The 22,079-nt window shown below is 44.3% G+C and overlaps 1 protein-coding gene across 2 annotated transcripts in view; it reads right to left on the bottom strand.

Annotated features, from left to right (window-relative positions):
- TTC21B (tetratricopeptide repeat domain 21B) overlaps nt 1-22,079 on the bottom strand; it is a 450,819-nt gene that overhangs the window by 207,122 nt on the left and 221,618 nt on the right. For both annotated transcript variants that reach the window (XM_029605659.1, XM_029605657.1), the window contains exons 14-18: nt 15,790-16,014; nt 15,353-15,591; nt 14,745-14,817; nt 4,685-4,795; nt 2,109-2,247 (exon numbers count right to left, since the gene is read on the bottom strand). In XM_029605659.1, the coding sequence (XP_029461519.1) occupies nt 2,109-2,247; nt 4,685-4,795; nt 14,745-14,817; nt 15,353-15,591; nt 15,790-16,014 (787 nt within the window). The remainder of the gene's footprint in view (nt 1-2,108; nt 2,248-4,684; nt 4,796-14,744; nt 14,818-15,352; nt 15,592-15,789; nt 16,015-22,079) is intronic.

Here is a 22,079-nt window from a genome sequence, read left to right on the forward strand (position 1 = left end):
TTGATGACACTCCTCTAGCTGCGGTGCGCACCAGATCAGAAGCGGCATCCGTGAGGAATGATACTGCTGGTTCCAGGGCTTCCCCAGGAGTGTTGTTCCTGGTCTGTGAAAAGCAGGCGCGTGTCACCACGGCACAGCAGGCCGCAATCTGTAGAGATATAGCGGAGAAGTCAAAGGACTGTTTGAGGATGGATTCCAGATGTCTGTCTTGAGTATCTTTGAGTGCTGCTCCTCCCTCCACTGGGATAGTAGTGCACTTCGAAACCGCGTAAACCATGGCATCCACTTTCGGACATGCCAGGAGGTCTTTTGCAGCTGGGTCCAGAGGGTACATGGCTGCCAGAGCACGCCCCCCTTTGAATGTAGTTTCCAGGGTATCCCATTCCAGGTCAATTAGCTGCTGGACAGCTTGTAACAGGGGGAAATGACGGGAGGTCTGACGGAGTCCCTCTAGCATGGGATTCATCTTAGGTTCCCCCGAGGCACTTGTGACCGGGATAGCAAGCCCTTTCAAGCTGTGTGTGACCAGGTCTGGAAGTTCGTCCTTGGTGAAGAAGCGTCTCATGGTTCGGTCGGGCTCTGTCCCCAGAGGGAGTTCCCCTTCCTCCAGGGGTTCTGATTCCTCATCTGATATGTCCGTGTCCCCGAAGGTTGGGCTTCTGGGCGGTGGAATCACTTCCCTGGGCATAGAGGGTCCAGGGATGTTGAGGTCCTCTGGTGGAGGTTGTGGCCATATTATCGGAGGCTCCGGCTGCATGTGGACAAAGGTATGCAGGCCTTTGAAGAATTCCACCCAGGAGGTAGATGCTGGGTCTAAATTAAGAGGCGCTGTGTCCCTGGGGAGCCCCATTTGAGGGAGGGTCCTGCTGTGAGACGCTAGGTCCGGCGTACTGTTTGAGGAGCTGGATCCCGGCACCGGCTTGGGGGGGGGGGGGGGCATGGGCTGGATCCCCCAGGGCCTCCTCGCACTGTATACACAGGGCGGTGGCCTCCTCATGCTGTGCAGCTCTAATGTGGCATGCTGGGCAGAGGCCCTGAGCTTCTTTTCCGGTGGTGCCATGGTTTTGTGCGCATAAAATACAGTTATGCGCTCCGGTGCGTCGAAGTTGTGCGCGTAGATTTGATGTGCGCGCTGTTGTGCGCACAGATCGAAGTTATGCGCCCGGCACAGTAAGCACGTGGCTATGCGCGTTGCTTGTGCGCACGGTACTTGGGCATGCGACGTTGTGCGCGCAAGGTATTTGTGCGCATGGCTCGCCTCTATGTGCACGGATCGGGACAGCGAACAGATCAAAATGGTGACAGCGACCACGCGGACAATATGGCGACCACCTCGGAGGGTCTCCACGTGGGAGGACCCTTGGATCTAACCGGGGTCTAGCTCTGTTGGGGCAGATCAACCCGGTAGCACTGGTCCCGGTTGGTGACCTGTGCGACTCCTCAAGCTTCGGAGACCGGAGACTTTTAAATAGATTTCTACCTTACCATGTCTCGGCGCTTCCTGCTCTCGTTCTGGGCGGTCTCAGGCTGCGAGGGGAGAGGGAAAAATACCTTCACCGCTAAGCTCGAAGTTGCACCCGCTGCCTTCTCAGCCTCACCCGATGTCGGGAGCTAGGTTCCCGCTGAGGGTCGGCCGCCGGACCGAGGCTTACCTCCAAGGGATCGCAGAAATCACCTTGGGAATTCTCAACTGGGGGAGGGATCCAATGGGTGTCACCGCAGGAGAGCATGGCTTGTCTGTAGAGGTAAGATTTCTTCTTATTTTGGTTTTCTTTGGTAAAATTACTCTAATGCTGTGCAAGCGTGCATAGAGTCCCTAACTGCTATGGAGATGGAAAATACTGAAGAGCTGCACTTCCTGCAGGGGTATATGTACTAGGGCTGACGTCAGATTGAAATCTGATCCGTCTCCAACTGCTATCAGGAGTACACTATTACCCATTGGTCCTGAGTCCATCTGCTACACGCTAGGAAAAGTCATCAGACAAAATCAAAAGTTACAATTTTAATCTGAACTTTAGCAACACAAGCTTAACTCACACATGAAAACATACAATTAAAAAACAAATCTATATTTGTTTATTCTATGCTATATAATCATTTCTTACCAGGATCGTGGTCTAATGCCTGCCGGAGTACTTTTTCAGCCTTTTCATACTGCCTCAGTTTCATCAATAGATCAGCCAGATCATAGCGAAGAAAATTCTGTTGACCACTTTTAAGAGCAGCTTCATAGTAACTGATTGCCTAAAAATAACAATCATATTTAGTACAATTCACAAACTGATTTTCTACAAAAAAAAAACAAAACCCTCAGTAATAACTCAGAAAAAATAATCCAAATTAAGTAGTTGATCCTTTAATTAGAAATCACAAATGCTGCATTTTATTATTTATTTAGTGATTTTTGTATATCGGCATTCATGTTGATACATATCATGTCTGTTTACAACATAAATCAAATGTTGGTTACTACATTTGCGTATAAAAGGAGGATAACTTTTAAAATGATTCATCTAAAATATAAAATCTGTCTCAACATAAGCTAAAATACAAAAACTATGGATCCAAGCACATCTTAAAAATTCAAAATGTAACATTAAAAGGTATATCACTAAAAATTATAAATAAAAGAAATCAATCCTTGTTGTTAAAGGCTTGGTTAAAAAGCCAGGTTTTGACTCCTTTTTTTAAAAAGTCTGATATCCGTTTCCATCCTCAGCTGTGGTGGTAAAGAGTTCCAAAGGTTGGGACCGGCAATAGATAAAGCTCTTTCTCGTACAGTGTTATATGAGCAGATTTTATTGTCGGAATTGGTAATAGCCCAGTGTTCGCAGATCTGGTTATTCGTGCTGGTACATGAAAGTATAGCGCTGCATTTAACCAAACGACCTTCTCATTGTACAAGGATTTGTGTATTAATGTAAGTGTTTTGTATTGTGACCTGTATCCCATAGGGAGCCAATGAAGCTCTTTCAGAACAGGGGTGATGTGCTCAAATTTCTTAGTGTTAGTCAATACCCTTGCAGCAGAATTCTGCAAGAGTTGCAGCGGTCGCATAGTGCTAGCAGGAAGAGTAAGAGGGTGTTGCAATAGTCTAATTTAGTAAAAATCAATACTTGTAAAATTGTCCTAAAATCGTTGGGGTATAAAAGGTGTTTTACTCTCTTTAAAATATTCAACTTAAAAAATCCATCTTTAACTGTTTTATTTATCCATTTCTTCAGGCTAACTTCACAATCTAAAATTATTCCCAAATCTCGAACATCCAGCGTAATACTTTTGCAGCTTCCAGTATTTCGAGTTCCTTCAAGGGACTTAATTTGGGCAGATGTATAAGATTTCTGTTTTTTTGTCATTCAGAGCTAAATTCATTCCAGATAAAACTTTTTTAATAGCGACTAAATAAATATCCCTTATTTTTAAAGTAAAACTAGTAGAATTTTCAATGGGAATTAAAATCTGCACATCATCAGCATAAATAAAATAAGCAATATTAAGATCAGATAAAAGTTTACAGAGAGGGAACATATAAATATTAAAAAGCGTAGCAGAGAGTGAAGATCCTTGGGGGACACCATAAGGCAGATTAAAACTATCATTTCATTTTCATTTCATTTATTAAAATTTATTAATCGCCTACCACAAGGAGGCCTAGGCGATTTACATCATCAACGTACATAATAAAAACATGAAATTCACATGTACAATAACACACAATTTTCATATCGGACTCGGTGTTATTAATCTTAATTTTAAACGACCTATTTTCCAGATAGGATTTAAACCAGGCTAATGTAATTTCTTGTAGTCCAATTTCATTCAGTCTGTCTAGCAAGAATAATGAACAAAATGTATTTTCCCTTTTGCCCAAAAAGATACCAACTAACTTCAAGCCACCAGGAATACTTGGAGACAATTTGATGTTTTATTTTGTTTTTAAACAACTACTCCCCTGAAATGTTTAGCCTTGTGTTTATCATTATAGAATATGGAGCTACAAACTACCTTCTCAAGTTACAAATAAGTACATATTTTTCTGGAAGCAAACCATGTTTATAGTTCTACCTATAGGTACCCTGGGAAGAATGCCTCCCTTCTGTCACCAGAAACAGTAACTAGGGTCCTTGAACATTTGTTATGAAAGTACTAGGAAGCCCCAAGCTCTCTTAGCTTCTGCGTTTTCAAAGTTCTAGGTTATATGGCTGCTAGATAGCAGCTCAGCATAGTTCTGTTTCTTGGATAAATATGCTTCAATATCTTTTCTAAGATATAATTTGTGGATAAATCAGGAAATCATAAGTGAGATCAACTATGCATGTCTTGGGACATGAAATTATGAGGTCCATATTCAGCCTCTGTGCAGTTGTGCTAGTTAGCCAGTTATACATTATCAGCTAACTAGTAGGGTATATTTATGTATAACCGACTAACTTTAGGACAGCCCTAGAACTCAACTAGCATTAGCCCTATGGCTGAATATCAGAGTTAATCGGTTAACTTATGCAGCTAACTCCGCTCCTCCCCAGAATGCCTCGTCTTACCCGGCTGGAATTTAGCCAGTTAATGGCTGAATATAGCTGGGTAAGCCATTTAGATGGTTAACTATTACGTTATCTGTCTAAATGGCTTTTGAATATAGACATCATATGTGTTTATACACAATTTTTTCAGGCATAAATACCTTTGAGTAGTTGTGAGTTTTGATCAATGCTTTTCCAATTTTACTTGCCAACGTGCTCTCTCGTGGATTTTTCTTTAACGCCTGTTCATATACATCAATAGCTTTTTCTGGCTAGAATATAAATACAGAAAAAGTATTAATGAAGCATAAACCAGTTAGCTTTTGCAATGGAGCAAATAATAATTCAGAAGAAAACTAGTGATTATTCCCACAAACAGCAGCTAGTTAGTTTGATGAGACCACCAAATATAGGACCACTGCAATAATCATCCTTGACAACCTAAAATGAGGTCATATAGAGCAATCAACTCTTTGTATTCTGGAACAACAGATTTTGGTACTGAAATACATCTTGCCTGCTGTCAAAAAACAAGCTCTATCTCTCTGGAACTCAGTGACAGAAGAGCTACACCTAACCCAGGATTACCTCCACTTCAGGAAGCAGGTAACCTTTAATGACTGATTCAAATGACTTCAAGCTGTATGCATCCTGAGACCAGTCAGAAATTCACATGGTTTACCTAGCAGTCTAATTGCGGCTACTATTTATCATACTCTTACACAGATAATGTCCATCAAAATGTTATTCTGTTTTTTGTTCTACTCAATAGTCAGTATCAATACCAATATCTATTTTTATGTTTTACCTCCATATGTTGTACTCTGTTCACTGATGCTATTTGTATCAACATCATTGTATGCTATGTATCATACATTAAAGATGCCTGTTTATTAGTTTAACTGTATCAATTTAAATGTCTAAATAAGTGTGCTAGTTATTGTAGATTCTAACATTGACACTGTTTATATGTTCAAGCTGATGCTCTGAATCATCCCCGCAATCACAGTATGGCACTGATATGCCTCTTATTGTTATGATCTGTGTTGTTTACTACCAATGTAACCTGCTGTACATCACCCTGGATGACTTTTTTCAAAACTAAAGTTAATGATTCTGCAAAAATGACAGACTCAAGGGATATGAAGCCTTAAAGAGGAAATCCTTGCTTCCTAACACCATACCTCAAAGACCTTCCATATACAGTTATAAGCCAGAGATATGGACTACTTCCTTGCCTATAAAAGACTGATCGCCACCTCTTCTGAACAGTAAAATTAGAGCGTTAGTTTATATGGTGTTATACAGAGATAAATATACTATAGGCATTTCAGAGACATGATGGAAGGAAGACAACCAATGCAACATTATGAAACCAAGATATAAATTATATCAATGTGACAGGGCAGATCAAATTAGTGGAGGGGTGGCACTATATGTAAAGGATAGAATAGAGTCAAACATGATAAAAAAATCCTGCAGGAAGCAAAAGGAATTTTGGAATCCTTATGGATAGAAATTCCATGCGTGACTGTTAAGAATATAGCAGTGGGTGAATACTACTGTCTAAGTGGTCAAGACGAAGGAACAGATTGTGAAATGCTAGCTGAAATTAGAAAGACAAACAAATGGGAGATTTCAATTACTCCAGTAAATGGTCCTAGAATTAATGAGAGAGGGCAACTACTTTAGATCTAGTCCTCAGTGGAATGCATGACCTGGTACTGTGGTGGGGTCACTAAACAATAGCCAACATAATACAATCAAATTTGACATAATCACTGGAAGGAGGAAAACTATTGCTGTAACATATAACTTTGAAAATGGAGACTATAATAGAATGAGGAAATAAGAAAAAAACTAAATGAAGCAGTTTCAAAGGTTAAAGCTTCATATGAGACATGGACTTCATTTAAAACTACCATCTTGGAACCCCAGATAAAAATGTTTGAATGAAGACCAAACAATTATCAGCATGGTTCAATGGCAAGGTCACAATGCATTTAAAACCAAAAGGGCATCATTCAAAACTGGAAAGTAGACCCAAATGAAAAAAATGGGAAAAAACCTAAGCACAATTAAGATAGATATAAAACAGTAATAAGAAGGGCCAAGACAAAATTTGAGAAGAAGCCTGCTGGAGTGGCAAAATTACTAATAAAAGCTTTTCAAGTATATTTGAAGCAAAATGCTTATGAGGGAGTCAGTTGAGCTGCTATATGTCTGAAGGGTAAAAGGGGTGCTCAGGGCGGACAAGGCAATAGTAGAAAACTGACTGAATTCTTTGCCACGGTCTTTACTGAGGAGGATGTTGGGAACATACCCACATCGGAAATATTCTTTGATGGTGATGATTCTGAGCAACTAAAATAAATCTGTGATAACGGAAGATATAATTGATCAAACTGACAAACTAAACACTAACAAATCACCAGGACCAGATGGCATCCACCCCAGAGTCTTTAAGAACTCAAACATGAAATTGCAAACCTGTTACTAGTAATATATAACCTATCATTTAAAAAAGCCCCAATACCTAAGATTGGAGGGTAGCCAATGTAACACAGTTTGTTTTTTTTAATTCTAGGGGTAAGCCTGACATCAGTGCTTGGGAAAATGGTAGGAGCTACTCTTAAAGACAAAATCACTGGCCATTTAGATAGATATCTATTTATTTGAATTATATTCTGTCTTTTGGGTACTTCAAAGCAGATTACATTCAGGTATTTCCCTGTCCCCGAAAGGATTTAATCTAATTTTGTATCTGTGGCAATAGAGGGTGAAGTGACTTGCTCTGGGGTCACAACAAACAGACATGGTTTAATGGGGAAGAGTCAACATGCTTTTAGCAAACAGAAAGGCTGCATTACTAATCTTTTGGATGGTTTTGAAGGCATAAACAAATATGTAGATAAAGGTGAACTGGTTGATACAGTGTATTTGGATTTTCAGAAAACATTTCATAAAGTCCCCCATGAGAGACTCCTCAGAAAATTAAAAGGCCATTCATAAATAGAATGATCTGAAAGAATTATATATTGTTTCATTGAAAAACAGTTAAATAGCTCAACAGCCTATAATCAGCTTTGAGGGTCAAGAATACAAGTCAAATTTAAAACTACACTGTCCATATTGTTCAAATACTGCTTCAGCAGACAGTCATGAACCTTAGCTAACAAGCAATTGAAAAAAGTAATATGCCTAAGACATGCTAAAATAAAAGAGAATTGCTATCAAATTATGAATGTGTAGAAGAGGAAACATTTTAGAAGATAAAGATTCAGTAGTAAGAGCACTCTGGAATGTAGGTCAGTATGAAAGACTAAAGTAAAGGGCTCCCAGATGCACTAACGTATAGGCCTTTGTAATTCAGGATCATACATTTTGAGCACTTAAGGGACTCGAAATCTGCACTAATTAACACCACAAGGAAAACATCAATACAATATATGAGACCTTAGATGTAATTTTGTAACAGCCCACATTGGTGTAAACTCTGCAGATATTTTTCACCTGTAGAATTTACATCAATTTTCAAAGAGAAAGTATCAAGTCAATTTTAAATGGAGCGCACATGTACCCATAAACACACATATTGAGCACGCGAGCAAAAATATGCTCAATTTTATATCGTGCATGTAAGTACATGCGGACCGTTTAAAATATCCTTACTGCACGTATGTGTTGGAGCCTTTGAGCCGGATTTTCAAAAGGTTACGCACGCCAGGCTTATTTTAAAAGGGCCTGGCGAAGCGCATAAAGCCCCGGGACGCATGTAAGTACCAGGGCTTACAAAAAGTGGCGGGAAGGGGGCGAGGTCAGGCTGCCAGCACAGCGGCCATATTGGCCGCTGTGCCAGGGATAGGAAAACTAGTTCTTACCTGTTAATTTTTGTTCACCATGGGTTGAGCCTCCTCCCCAGCAGATGGAGACAGACCAAAACTGAAAGGGTATCCTATATCAGGACACAGCCTACCCTGCAGCCTTTCAGTATAACCATTGTCAAAGCAGATAAGAACTAAGATAACCGAGAAAAGAGATCAAGCAAGTAACCAGAGAACTCAAGCAAAAATTAAACAATTGCAACAACACTGAATGGAATCTGTAGATGAACGCTCTTGTATATTCATTGTCATCAATAACAAATGCTTCCAGTGCCTTTAAGGATTATCACCGATGAAAAACATCCAGTAACCTGCAAAAAGAGCTTCGCGTGGACGACAGAAAATACAGGGGAGGGCATCTGGACTGATCTGTGGGTACTACAGGAATGAAAATGAACAGGTAAGAACTAATTTTCCTTTCCCTGTACGTACCCGGATCTGTCCAGACCGTGGGATGTCCCAAAGCTTCCCTACAAAGGGTGGGACTGAGACAGTCCTGCTCGAAGCACCTGCTGACCAAAGGAACCAAATACTGGCACCTGTACATCAAGGCGGTAATGTCGAGCAAAGATATGCAGGGATTTCCACATAGTGGCCCTTCATATTTCCTGCGGAGAGACAGATTGACTCTCCGCCCAAGAAGTAGCCTGAGAACGCAAGAAATGAGCCTTTAGGCCCTCCGGAACTGCCCAACCTTGGCAGATATATGCAGAGGAAATCGCCTCCTTCAACCACTGAGCGATCGTAATCTTAGAAGCTTGGTTACCCCTATTTGGACCACTCCACAGAACAAAAAGATGATCTGAGACCCGGAAGTCATTGGTAACCTGAAGGTAACGCAGCAAAGCGCGTTTTACATCAAGGCGGCGAAGATCACTCCCAACTGGACCCGCTATATCCTCAGGAGAGAACGCGGGAAGCTCCACCGACTGATTGACATGAAAGGAAGAAACAACCTTCGGCAAGAAAGAAGTAACGGTCTTGAGAGAAACTCCAGAATCAGAAAACTGCAGAAAAGGCTTCCGACAGGACAACGCTTGAATCTCTGACACCCTTCTGGCGGAGCAGATAGCAACCAGGAAGACAGTCTTGAGCATCAAATCCTTGAGGGTAGCCCGACAGAGAGGTTCAATAGGTGCTTCACAAAGGTCCCAAAGGACTAAATTAAGACTCCACGAAGGACAAGTGACCCGGACGGGCGGCTTCAAATGCTTGGCACCCTTGAGGAAATTGACAACATCCAGGTGAGACGCTACCACGTGACCCTCAATGGCGCCTAAGAGGGAGCCGAGGGCGGACACGTGGAAGCACAATGAACAGAAGGAAAGACCCTTGGAGAGGCCCTTCTGAAGGAAAGAAAGAATCATAGAAACTGGAGCTGAACGCGTCGAGACATCCGATTCTGCGCAGGCATTTTCGAAAACTTTCCAAACGCGGACATAAGCCAGTGAAGTAGATGGCTTACGGGCTCGAAGCAGAGTGGATATAACTTCCTCTTTATATCCCTTCTTTTTTAATCTTTGCCATTCAAAAGCCAGGCCGCTAGACAGAAGCGATCCACCTGGTCGAAAAATACGGGACCCTGCCAGAGCAGGCGAGGAAGATGGCAGAGGTGAAGAGGACCGTCTGTCGCCAGGTTTACCAGATCTGCAAACCACGGTCTGCGGGGCCATTCGGGAGCCATGAGGATGACCGGTCCCCTGTGAAGTTCTATTCTTCGTAGGACCTTTCCCAGTAGAGACCAAGGAGGAAACACACTTAGAAGGATGTCATGGGGCCAGGGAAGTACTAGAGCATCCACTCCTTCCGAACAGTGCTCCCTCCAGCGGCTGAAGAACCTGGGAGCTTTGGCATTGCTCAAGGTTGCCATCAGGTCCAGGTGGGGCGGACCCCACCTGCTGATGATCAGATCCATCGCTCCATATGATAACTCCCACTCGCCTGGATCGAGACATTGACTCAGGAAATCGGTTTGTACATTCTCCTTGCCCGCTATATGGGAGGCTGCTAGGCGGTCCAAGTGACGCTCCAGCCAGGCAAAGAGTTTGCTGGCTTCTAGGGCCACCAGGTGACTCCGGGTGCCCCCCTGTCGATTGATATAAGCCACTGTGGTGGAGTTGTCCGAGAGTACTTGCACCGCCTTGTGGCAAATCGGAGGTATAAAAAACGAGAGCCAGATGGATCACCCAGGCCTCCGGGCGATTGATGTGCCAGCGGGATTGGACTGGGGACCAGTATCCCTGCGTAGCTTGAGACTGGCAGACTGCTCCCCACCCAGAGAGACTGGCATCTGTCGTGACTACAATCCACTGAAGAGTCTGTAGGGACATCCCCTTTAGGAAGTGCATCAGCGATAGTCACCATTGTATGTCGGCAATGGTAGAGTCAGAGGGGTAGATTTTAAAAAAGCGCGCCTTCGTGTACTTTTGTTGGCGCATCAGGCGCAAACAAAAGTACGCTGGATTTTAGTAGATACGCGCGTAGCCGCGCGTATCTGCTAAAATCCTGGATCGGCGCGCGCAAGGCTGCCGATTTTGTGTAGCCGGCGCGCGCCGAGCCGCGCAGCCTACCTCCATTCCCTCCGAGGCCGCTCCGAAATCGGAGCGGCCTCGGAGGGAACTCGCTTTCGCCCTCCCCTCACCTTCCCCTCCCTTCCTCTATCTAACCCACCCCCCCGGCCCTATCTAAACCCCCCCCCTACCTTTGTCGGGGGATTTACGCCTCCCAGAGGGAGAAGTAAATCCCCGTGCGCCAGTGGGCCGCTAGCGCGCCGAGACGCGACCTGGGGGCGGTTCCGGAGGGTGCGGCCACGCCCACGGACCGCCCCGGGCCGAAACCACGTCCCCGGGCCCGCCCCCGAAATGCCGCGCCCCACCCCCAAAACGCCGCACCGATCGGCCCCGCCCCCGACATGCCCCCCTCGAAAAACCCCGGGACTTACGTGAGTCCCGGGGCTCTGCGCGCGCCGGTAGGCCTATGGAACATAGGCGCACCAGCGCGCAAGGCCCTGCTCGCGTAAATCCGGGCGGATTTACGCGAGCAGGGCTCTTAAAATCCGCCCCAGAGAGCGGGAGGATCGTCCGAAATTGTTCCGACACAGTCTTCCAGCGGGATAGCAAAGCTTTCTGTAAGGGTCACATATGCGCAAAAGCCCAGGGAACCAGGTCTATAGTGGAAGCCATGGTTCCCAGCACTTGAAGGTAGTCCCACGCCTTAGGAAGCGGAAGCGAGAGAAGATTTCGCACTTGGTCCATCATTTTGAATGCCTGATCGTCTGGCAGGAATACCTTGCCGACTCGGGTATCGAAGCATGCCCCCAGAAATTCCAAGACTTGGGAGGGCCGCAGATTGCTCTTCGGAAAACTGACTATCCACCCGAGAGGGGTGAGGAGAGCAAGGACCCGGTCACTGCACCCTGCAGAGGGTCTCCGACTTGGCCAATCATCCAGGTAAGGATGGAAGAGGATGCCTTCTCACTGGAGAGGGCCACCACCACCTGGTAAAAGTGCGCGGCGGCGTGGCTAGACCGAAGGGCAGAGCCCGGAACTGAAAATGGTGGCCTAGGATGTTGAATCGAAGATACTTCTGATGCTTGCATTGAATTGGTATGTGTAAGTAAGCCTCCGTCAAGTCGAGAGAGGCCAGATAAACACTGGAGTAAACAGCCGCTATTACCGCCCTCAGGGTCTCCATTCAAAAGTGTGGTACCTTGAGGGCCCGATTGACTCTTTTGAGGTCCAAGATTGGTCGGAAGGAACTGTCCTTTTTTGGCACCAAGAAGTAGATTGAATACTGGCCGGCGCCTTGTTCCTCCACCGGGACTGAGACTATGGCCCCCAGCTCCTGCAGCCTGGTAAGAGTCTGACATATGGCAGAACGCTTTCGGTGGCCGCAAGAAGAGACCAGGTACAGATCCGGTAGGTCTCGAGCAAACTCCAATGCAAGAATTTCTCACAGAGCTCCTAACTGCTATGCTTACTGCAGAGCGGAATAAAGAAGACTGAGGGGAGACACCTGTGGTCACAGGGATAATTGCAGGCTGAGCATGCTCAGTGCACTCAGTGTGCTAGCGTCAGTCAAAGCTTTATAGAAACTTTGACAGAAAAGTTTTCCTTGGTGGGGCTCCGTCCACTGACGTCACCCATACGTGAGGACTACCATCCTGCTTGTCCTGTGAGAATGACCGCTATTCCTGCACTGATGGGAAAGGAGGTCCCAATTCGTTCTTAATCCCAGCATGCAGGGTCAGCGCTGCAGGAGAGCCTGTACTGCATTTAGCCATTTTTGCCACCATCGAGCCCCCGATGGCCCTTTCTCCCCTGAAATGCAAGTGGCATAGAGCCCCAGGTGGCTCATGCATGGCACCCTGAGCCGCACACCATAATGCTTTGGCGGGAAAACCACCGCGCTGCTCACAACATGGGAACGACAAAAAAATAGCTTTTCTCCCCTTACCGCTGACCTTAAACGAGAAAATAGTCGTTCCTCAGAGCTCTCAGGCCTCCCGTGCCTTATCTTAGCTCTTCTAGCTTCCTTTCTTTTATTTTCTTTAAACTCTATTATAAAGCTCCCTTAGCATGGAAGACAGAGCTGTCCAGCACCACAGGAGGATGAGCCAGAATCAAAACAAAAATGAGAGGAAAACTGATAAAAAGAACCAGTTGCTCTGAGCCCACAGCCACCTAAGCAGCCTTGTGAAAGGGAGGGAACTGGACCACCAGATTTTGCACCCCACGGGATAACAGAACGAGCATAAAAAAAGGTCACCTACCCCAGCTTGTCCATCTCAACCAGATAGGGAAGGATCAACCGGACCCAAAACCACCCTGGAAGGAAGGCTCACAACTCTAAAGCACTCTCCAGACTGCAGAAATGCACGTTTTGCACCATCCACCAACTGCTGGAGACAGAGAAATGCTGAAGAACTGCAGGTTATTGCCCAACTTCGATAACCACTGAAGTGATCAAACACACTTTAAAATGTTATAATCATATGTCTCATAACATTTCTTTAAGCACTAAGGGGGTCATTTATCAAATTGCGTTATGGCGTTTTTGCATGCATTAAGCGCCTTTAAAGCATGCGAAATCGCTTTTAATGCCTGCAATAGCACCATAATGCATGGTGCGATGCAAATCTGAAAAAGAGGAGGAGTTAGGGACAGGAGTGGGCTGGGTTCACAGTTTTGCAATGCCCTATCGCACAGCTTTAACGCTGAGTTTAACTACAGCGTTTCCAGTTCTTGTTAAGTATAATGAAGAACTGCAGGTGGCACCAGGAATTATGTTGCAGTGTCAGTAAAACGTTCTCTGTCTCCATCTGCTGGCAGGGATGCATAAACCCAGGAGTCTGCCTGCCTACGGAATACCTCCTTCTTATCTGGCTAGAATTTAACTGGATAAGGACTAAATATATCCAGGTAAGCCATTTAAATGGATAACTATTACGTTTAACATTATAATTGGCCTCTAATATTTAGGCCTCAATGCCTCCTTCCAAAACAAATCTAATTTGAAAAATGGAAGAGACAATTTCTCTTTTATACTGCACTTTTCTATCCTCCATGAAAAATGTATAAATTGAATGACAGAAGAACACCTTGAGGTAGATCTTAAGTATGCGCGCGCATACTTTTGTTCACGCAACCGGCGCGAACAAAAGTACGCCGGATTTTATAAGATATGTGTGTAGCCACGCGTATCTTATAAAATCTGGGGTCGGCACGCGCAAGGCTGTGCAAAATTGGCAGCCTGCACGCGCCGAGCTGCGCAGCCTGCCTCAGTTCCCTCCGAGGCCGCTTCGAAATCGGAGCGGCCTCAGAGGGAACTTTCCTTCCGCGTCCCCCCACCTTCCCCTCCCTTCCCCACCCCCCAGCCCTACCTAAATCCCCCCACCTTTGTTGTGCAAGTTACGCCTGCGCGCCGTCTCGGTATCCCCCGGCACAGGCCGCAGTGCTGGGGGACTCGGGACCGCCCTCCTGGTCTGCCCCCGAACCTCGCCACGCCCCCAGACCCGCCCCAGACTGCCCCCTGACCCCCGGGCACACCCCCAGGCACGCCCCCTCCCGCCCCTTTTACGAAGCCCCGGCCCATGCAAAATAGGCGCAACGGCGCGCAGGGCTTTTAAAATCCAGCCCCTTATGTTTATAAGACAGCATTTTGCAGTTTTCTTTGAATGTGGTAACTAGTCAGGTGTGTAGGTCTCATATTACAAACACGTGAGACCCTCCCTATAGCTATTAAAATACTCATTCAGTTTTCATTACTACAAAAAGGCAGTAATAGCAGTTAGAATAACCCATCTGACTTGTTGAATACTTTCTAATGGAAGGCTTACCTCTTGGATGTTCATGTAAGCATCACCAAGAAGAAGGTAAGTATGGGAGTTGGGGAGTTTTTCTACTAGGTCTCTAGAAATCAAAAAAAGATTCAACAGAATAATAAAAATGATTCCACAAATAACTGATTCTAGTAAATAAAATGTGTGCTGTATTGCAAAGAATCCCAGATAATCTATATAGAGTTCAATGAGAAAATATTTTTTGCCCAAAATATCAAATTGCAACTTTGCCATTACAAACACAATTTCGGCATAAAATAATAACATGGTTGATGATGTCAGAGCTTCCGAATTAAACCTGGGAAGTTTAACGGGTCTACAGATGAGGTCTATGTTGGTGGGGTGTTTTTATGGTTGTTATAAAGGGATGGTAACATGATTTACTATTTTTGTTTTAATGGATGTACATTCCTGTTTGTATGATTTTATGTGATAGCTAAACATGAACATTGCTTTGGAAATTTTTACCATAAAATTGGAAAGCAATTAATAAATCTAATAAATAAATTTTAAAACCAACTTAAAAGAAATTATTATTGACAACACAAAACACACAGTTTAAAGAAAAGAAATACAATAGTTGTAGTAGCATAAGAATATTTTACCTATAGCAGCCAGCATACAGTTTCTTCTCTTTTCTGTGCTGAAGATAAATATCTGCCATTTTTGCTTTGGCTTGTACAAAATAAGGCTGCTCTGGTGTAATATTTTTGAGCATGTTTAAGGCCTGATCAATATTACCCTGTGCCAAAGCAAGGTCTGCATTAGCAATCATAATTCGTAATTCTTCAGGGGTATCAGAAAACTCATTTATGGCATCTTGTAATACTTTTGTTGCTTCATGCTAAAAAAAAAAAAAAAAAAAAAAAAAAAAAGAAAATATCTTAAAAGGCATAAAATAAGTAATGCAGCAGACTTACAAAAAAATTACATTTCACCACTCTAGACTGACACAGAATGCTGAATTAATAGATTAATACATAAAGTAAGCTAGTCATTCAATCCATCTATAATTCTACTAATCAAATACACTATGTTGTACCTGTTCTCCATTCATACAATGTGCAGTAACCAGTTCCAGAAAGACAGACACGCGATCACTTGCACTGATTTCAATTTTCTTCCCTTTAGATTTTGAAGTAGCTCCAGTTCTTCTCATTCCAGGTAAGCTCATGGCCATCTGCAAGGTCTTAATGGCTTCTGGTACTTCTCCCATCCTTTTCTGGGTCTGGGCTTTAATCAGGTGATATAGGGGATGCTCTCGTACCTGAAATATTAGTATGCTACTAAACATAATGTCAACTTGAAAGTTCTGCTTGAGAAGACATACAGGTTGCTTTTCATGTGCATTAATTAACCTACCTAGCCTGATGTTTTTGACTAGATTGGGTTCAAAAAAATTATTGCACATAAGGAATATTTTCGGCAGTACAGGATTCACTTTTTTTTTTAATCAACTTTTTGATCAAAATTACCCTAGGCTGGTAGGAACGGGGCAGATATAAGTGACCTGCAGAAGACATGCAGGATCTGTGAAATATGGCAAAGTGCATATATAAGATAGCCTAAAGGATAACATCATAGAAGCAGAATTTCCATAATGAAAAATATATATAGATGTCCCTCGACTGCATGCACATGCTACAATTTATGAAATCATTCTTCCACAATCAATGTTGCTTCTTTAGAAATGGTGATCCGAGCAGTAAAATGTACATGGTCTGCTAAGACATCTATACTTAAACTGATCTATATAAGGTCAAATTTTCCTATCTGCTAATTTGGATTTTGTTGTTCTCCCATGTCGTCACAGATTAATGGGTATATTTCTCTTGCTTTCAGATAGTAGAAAGTGGAGTTACTTACCTGTAACAAGGGTTCTCCAAGGAGACTGGGAAGTCAGTTCTCACACATGGGTGAAATCAGATGGAGCCTGCCACCGAATTTTGACATCAAAGCTTCTAAAAATTTTGAGCCTGCTTCACTGACTAAGGGTAGCCTTGGCTATTCCCTTCTTCCACCCCACATCCTATGCAGGGTCCCTTAGTCCATGATAAATATAAGATTTGCAGAAACCAACAACAAGGGGAGATGTGAGAGTTTTGCGAGGACTGACATCCTGCTGGTTCTCAAAGAATCCCATTGCAGGTAAGTAAGAAGAAATTACTACTTACCTGATAATTTCCTTTCCTCTAAGGAAGGCAGGCCAATCCACACCAAGGGGTTATGCACTCCTACAAGCAGATGGAGATGGAGTACAGCTGACTCGCCGTGTCACTGACATATAGCCTTGCCCAGACATCAACCTGCCAGTATCTCTAGGAAAGCCAAACTTGGATAAACCGATTATACTTAAACATCACTATTAACAGTCAACCACTCATGCTTCCAACCAATTGGGAAACACTGAGCTCAGCAAAAAATTTAACCAACTAATCTTAGGGGCTGGTCATGTCACTACCAGTCCTTCAGCTAAATTAACAGAATAACACTCTTCATCATCTGCATATAAAGACTGAACTAAAATTAAGAAGGCAGCCTCAGGCAGGTTGTGGATTGGCCTGTCTTCCTTAGAGGAAAGGAAATTATCAAGTAAATAATAATTTCTTCTTCCTCTGCACTCACGCAGGCCAATCAACACCAATGGGCTGTACCAAAGCTACTCCCGAAAAGGGTGGAAGGCTGCCCACAGTCCCGTCAACACTACACATGCAAAATCCATGTCCTCTCAAGTCCTAAATGGAGAAAATGTGTAAGGAGGATCACGTCGCTGCTCGGCAAATCTCGAGAGACAACCATCGAAGCTGCGCCCATGAAACTGCCTGAACTCTAGTGGAATGCATCCTAACCCATCTAAGTAATGGGACGTCTGCATCCACATAGGCAGCCGTTATGACTTTTTTCACCCAACAGGCTATAGCACCCACGCTGCCAGTTCTCCTTCTTTACCTCCACCATAGAGCACAAACAGTCCATCAGACTTCCTGAATGAGCAAGTAATCTTCCAGGACCCATTAGTCCGTCATAATCTGGGCCCACCTTTGATAAAAGTGAGAAAAATACCTGCCTATCTCATGATACCGCAGGTGAACCCCCACACCTTAATTTCAAAGATCAAAGTACTCCAGCCCTGGAGCCTGCATCCTTACAAGGCTTCTTAGGTTGAAAGGACTGAGATCTTCCGAAGGGATGAGACCTTTCAGTAGTTGCTCCTCTGTAGGGATGAAACTGATGGCAATCTCTGGAGTGGCCCTTTGCCCCAAAAAGAAGCAAAGCCACCTTCTTGTCCTCAGGTAATCAAGGAACCTTAGCTTCACCCAGGTATTCGCCATCTTCTCCAACTCACGTCCAAATAAAAGGGAACCCTTAAAGCGTAACCTTGTGAAATTGGACTTGGAAACAATGTCTATTGATCAATTTCACAGTCACAACTGGAACCTAGCCTCTATCACGAAAGCCAATCCTCTAACATCTGTCTGCATCAAGTCACAGATCGCTATCAGCTAAGAATTTGTCTCCCGGTTCCATCACCGATCTGCCAGTGGATCCTACTCCCTGTGTCTCTTGAGAGAGACGCAATCCAGCCCGAGCTACCAAGCAGCAGCAAGAAGCAATTTGCAAATTCATTGCCATCGCCTCAAAGGCCTATTTAAGAATAGCCATAATCATTGTATCCTGAGCATCTTTTAGGGATGTCTCTCCTTCAACCGGGATGGTGGTTCACTTAGAAACAGCTCATACCAAGGCATCCACCTTTGGGAATCGCAACTGTTCCCTTGCCTTTGAATCCAAAGGGTACAAACTTGCCAAAGTGTGCCCCTCTTTAAAACTTGCCTCTGGGGGCGATCCATTCAAGGTCAATTAACTCTTGAATTGGATCCAGGAGGGGAAAGAAACAGGATGCTTTGCATAAAATGACCAAATTGAGAGATCTTTCTTTTGTAAGCCCATAGCATCACACTCGTCCACACCGAGCATCTTCAGGGTTTGAGTCAACAGACTCGACAACTCTTCTTTTTGAAAAAATCGGAGTAGAGTCTGATGTGGCTCCAAATCAGGTGGAATTTCTCCCTCTTCTAGAGGGAAGAAAAACAAGTTCCCATTGGAGTCATCCGATGTAACATGATTCATATCCCCCTGAACATCTCCAGGGATATCCTCCCTGTGGCGTTTGCCCACAGTGGCTGACAAGTTGCTTCGCCTCTGCTAGGCATCCCTGCAGAAAAGCCTGCAGGCACTGGAAAAATTTCACCCAGAAGGAGGATGGATCCATACAGGATCCCACAGGCCCAAACTTGGCATTCTCTGACCCCTCTCTCGGGGATGCCTCTGCCATCGGGAACAAGGGGGGGTAGGAGAGGCGGTCACCACCCGACCCACTCCCCTCCGGAGCCACCGTAAGCCGAGGGGATGTCCAACATGACTTCAGTGCCAGGAAAAATAGTGGAAAGGCCAGGAAAAATAGTGGAAAGTGTTCTAAACATCAAAATCACAGAACATATAGAAAGACATGGTTTAATGGAACAAAGTCAGCATGGCTTTACCCAGGGCAAGTCTTGCCTCACAAACCTGCTTCACTTTTTTGAAGGAGTTAATAAACATGTGGATAAAGGTGAACCGGTAGATATAGTATACTTGGATTTTCAGAAGGCGTTTGACAAAGTTCCTCATGAGAGGCTTCTAGGAAAAGTAAAAAGTCATGGGATAGGTGGCGATGTCCTTTCGTGGATTGCAAACTGGCTAAAAGACAGGAAACAGAGAGTAGGATTAAATGGGCAATTTTCTCAGTGGAAGGGAGTGGACAGTGGAGTGCATCAGGGATCTGTATTGGGACCCTTACTTTTCAATATATTTATAAATGATCTGGAAAGAAATACGACGAGTGAGATAATCAAATTTGCAGATGACACAAAATTGTTCAGAGTAGTTAAATCACAAGCAGATTGTGATAAATTGCAGGAAGACCTTGTGAGACTGGAAAATTGGGCATCCAAATGGCAGATGAAATTTAATGTGGATAAGTGCAAGGTGATGCATATAGGGAAAAATAACCCATGCTATAATTACACAATGTTGGGTTCCATATTAGCTGCTACAACCCAAGAAAGAGATCTAGGTGTCATAGTGGATAACACATTGTAATCGTCGGTACAGTGTGCTGCGGCAGTCAAAAAAGCAAACAGAATGTTGGGAATTATTAGAAAGGGAATGGTGAATAAAACGGAAAATGTCATAATGCCTCTGTATCGCTCCATGGTGAGACCGCACCTTGAATACTGTGTACAATTCTGGTCGCCGCATCTCAAAAAATATATAATTGCGATGGAGAAGGTACAGAGAAGGGCTACCAAAATAATAAGGGGAATGGAACAACTCCCCTATGAGGAAAGACTAAAGAGGTTAGGACTTTTCAGCTTGGAGAAGAGACGACTGAGGGGGGATATGATAGAGGTGTTTAAAATCATGAGAAGTCTAGAACGGGTAGATGTGAATCGGTTATTTACTCTTTCGGATAGTAGAAAGACTAGGGGGCACTCCATGAAGTTAGCATGGGGCACATTTAAAACTAATCGGAGAAAGTTCTTTTTCACTCAGCGCACAATTAAACTCTGGAATTTGTTGCCAGAGGATGTGGTTAGTGCAGTTAGTGTAGCTGTGTTTAAAAAAGGATTGGATAAGTTCTTGGAGGAGAAGTCCATTACCTGCTATTAAGTTCACTTAGAGAATAGCCACTGTCATTAGCAATGGTTACATGGAATAGACTTAGTTTTTGGGTACTTGCCAGGTTTTTATGGTCTGGATTGGCCACTGTTGGAAACAGGATGCTGGTCTGACCCAGTATGGCATTTTCTTATGTTCTTATGTTCTTAACATCAGCAAAAATCTGTAGTAGCAATTCGCATTGAGCATCTAAACCAGTGATGGCTAACCTATGACACGCGTGTCAGAGGTGACACGCCGAGCCGTTTTGGCTGATACGCGCAGCGTTTCGAGGACTATCAGGATTTTTTTTTTTTTTTTTTTTTATCGGCTGCGCCGAGCCTTTTCTTTTTCAGCTGCGCCGAGCCTTTAAATGTGTTTTTTAGTTTCCCCCTACCCTCCACCAATGCCCCCGAGCGCAGGGAGGCTCATGCGTCGCAGCGATGAGGCTCAAGACAACGCGCTGATGCTCCTCCTTCCAGCCTGTGCGGCCCCGGAAGTAAACGTTGCCGGAGCCGCGTGGGCAGGAAGGAGGAAGCGAATCAGCGCGTGCAGAAGAGGAGCCGCCGCGGGTCGCTGCGAATCCCAAGTCGCAGCGGCCCAAGAAGAGGAAGAGGCCCGGTAGCAGGGCTGCCGCGGCCCGAGAAGATCAGGGCCGCTGCAGAGCCCAACCTGCGGCGACCCGCGAAGAGGAGGCCCAGAGGTGAGAGAGAGGCTGAGGGCCCGTAGAGTGCTTGTATGAGGTGAGTTGAGAGAGAGGACCTGAATGTTTGCAGAGACAGCATGTGAGAGTGTGTGTGTGTGAGAGAGAGAGAGAGAGCATGTGCCAGTGAGAGCCTGTGTATATGAATGATTGTATGAGAGAGCATGTACCAGTGAGAGCCTGTGTGTATGAATGATTGTATGAGAGAGAGCATGTGCCAGTGAGAGCCTGTGTGTATGAATGATTGTATGAGAGAGAGCATGTGCCAGTGAGAGCCTGTGTGTATGAATGATTGTATGAGAGAGCATGTGCCAGTGAGAGCCTGTGTGTATGAATGATTGTATGAGAGAGAGCATGTGCCAGTGAGAGCCTGTGTGTATGAATGATTGTATGAGAGAGCATGTGCCAGTGAGAGCCTGTGTGTATGAATGATTGTATGAGAGAGAGCATGTGCCAGTGAGAGCCTGTGTGTATGAATGATTGTATGAGAGAGAGCATGTGCCAGTGAGAGCCTGTGTGTATGAATGATTGTATGAGAGAGAGCATGTGCCAGTGAGAGCCTGTGTGTGTGAGAAAGAGAAATGCATGTGAGAATGAGAACCTGACTGTGTGTTTGAGGGAAGAAGATGGAGAAAAAAGAAACAGAAAAAAAGACAATATAAAAGGAATTGGCAAAAAAATAAGAAAGGGAAGGTGAAAAAAAAGCCTGTGACCAACCAATTAGAAAACTAAGATCAGACAGCAAAGGCAAAAAAAAAAAAAATGTACTTTTTAGTGATTGGCACATGTACTCTTTGGGAATGTGCAAGAATAGCACTTTCTCAACGGATCTCACAATGTACGAGATCAGCATGGAGAAAGTGGAAGCCCACGGGGCCTGCACAGAGGAGGCAGCAGAATGGACTTCAGTGTCAGTAGCAGCAATCGGC

This window comes from Rhinatrema bivittatum, chromosome 6 (genome assembly GCF_901001135.1).
Source record: "Rhinatrema bivittatum chromosome 6, aRhiBiv1.1, whole genome shotgun sequence".
Classification (NCBI taxonomy): domain Eukaryota; kingdom Metazoa; phylum Chordata; class Amphibia; order Gymnophiona; family Rhinatrematidae; genus Rhinatrema; species Rhinatrema bivittatum.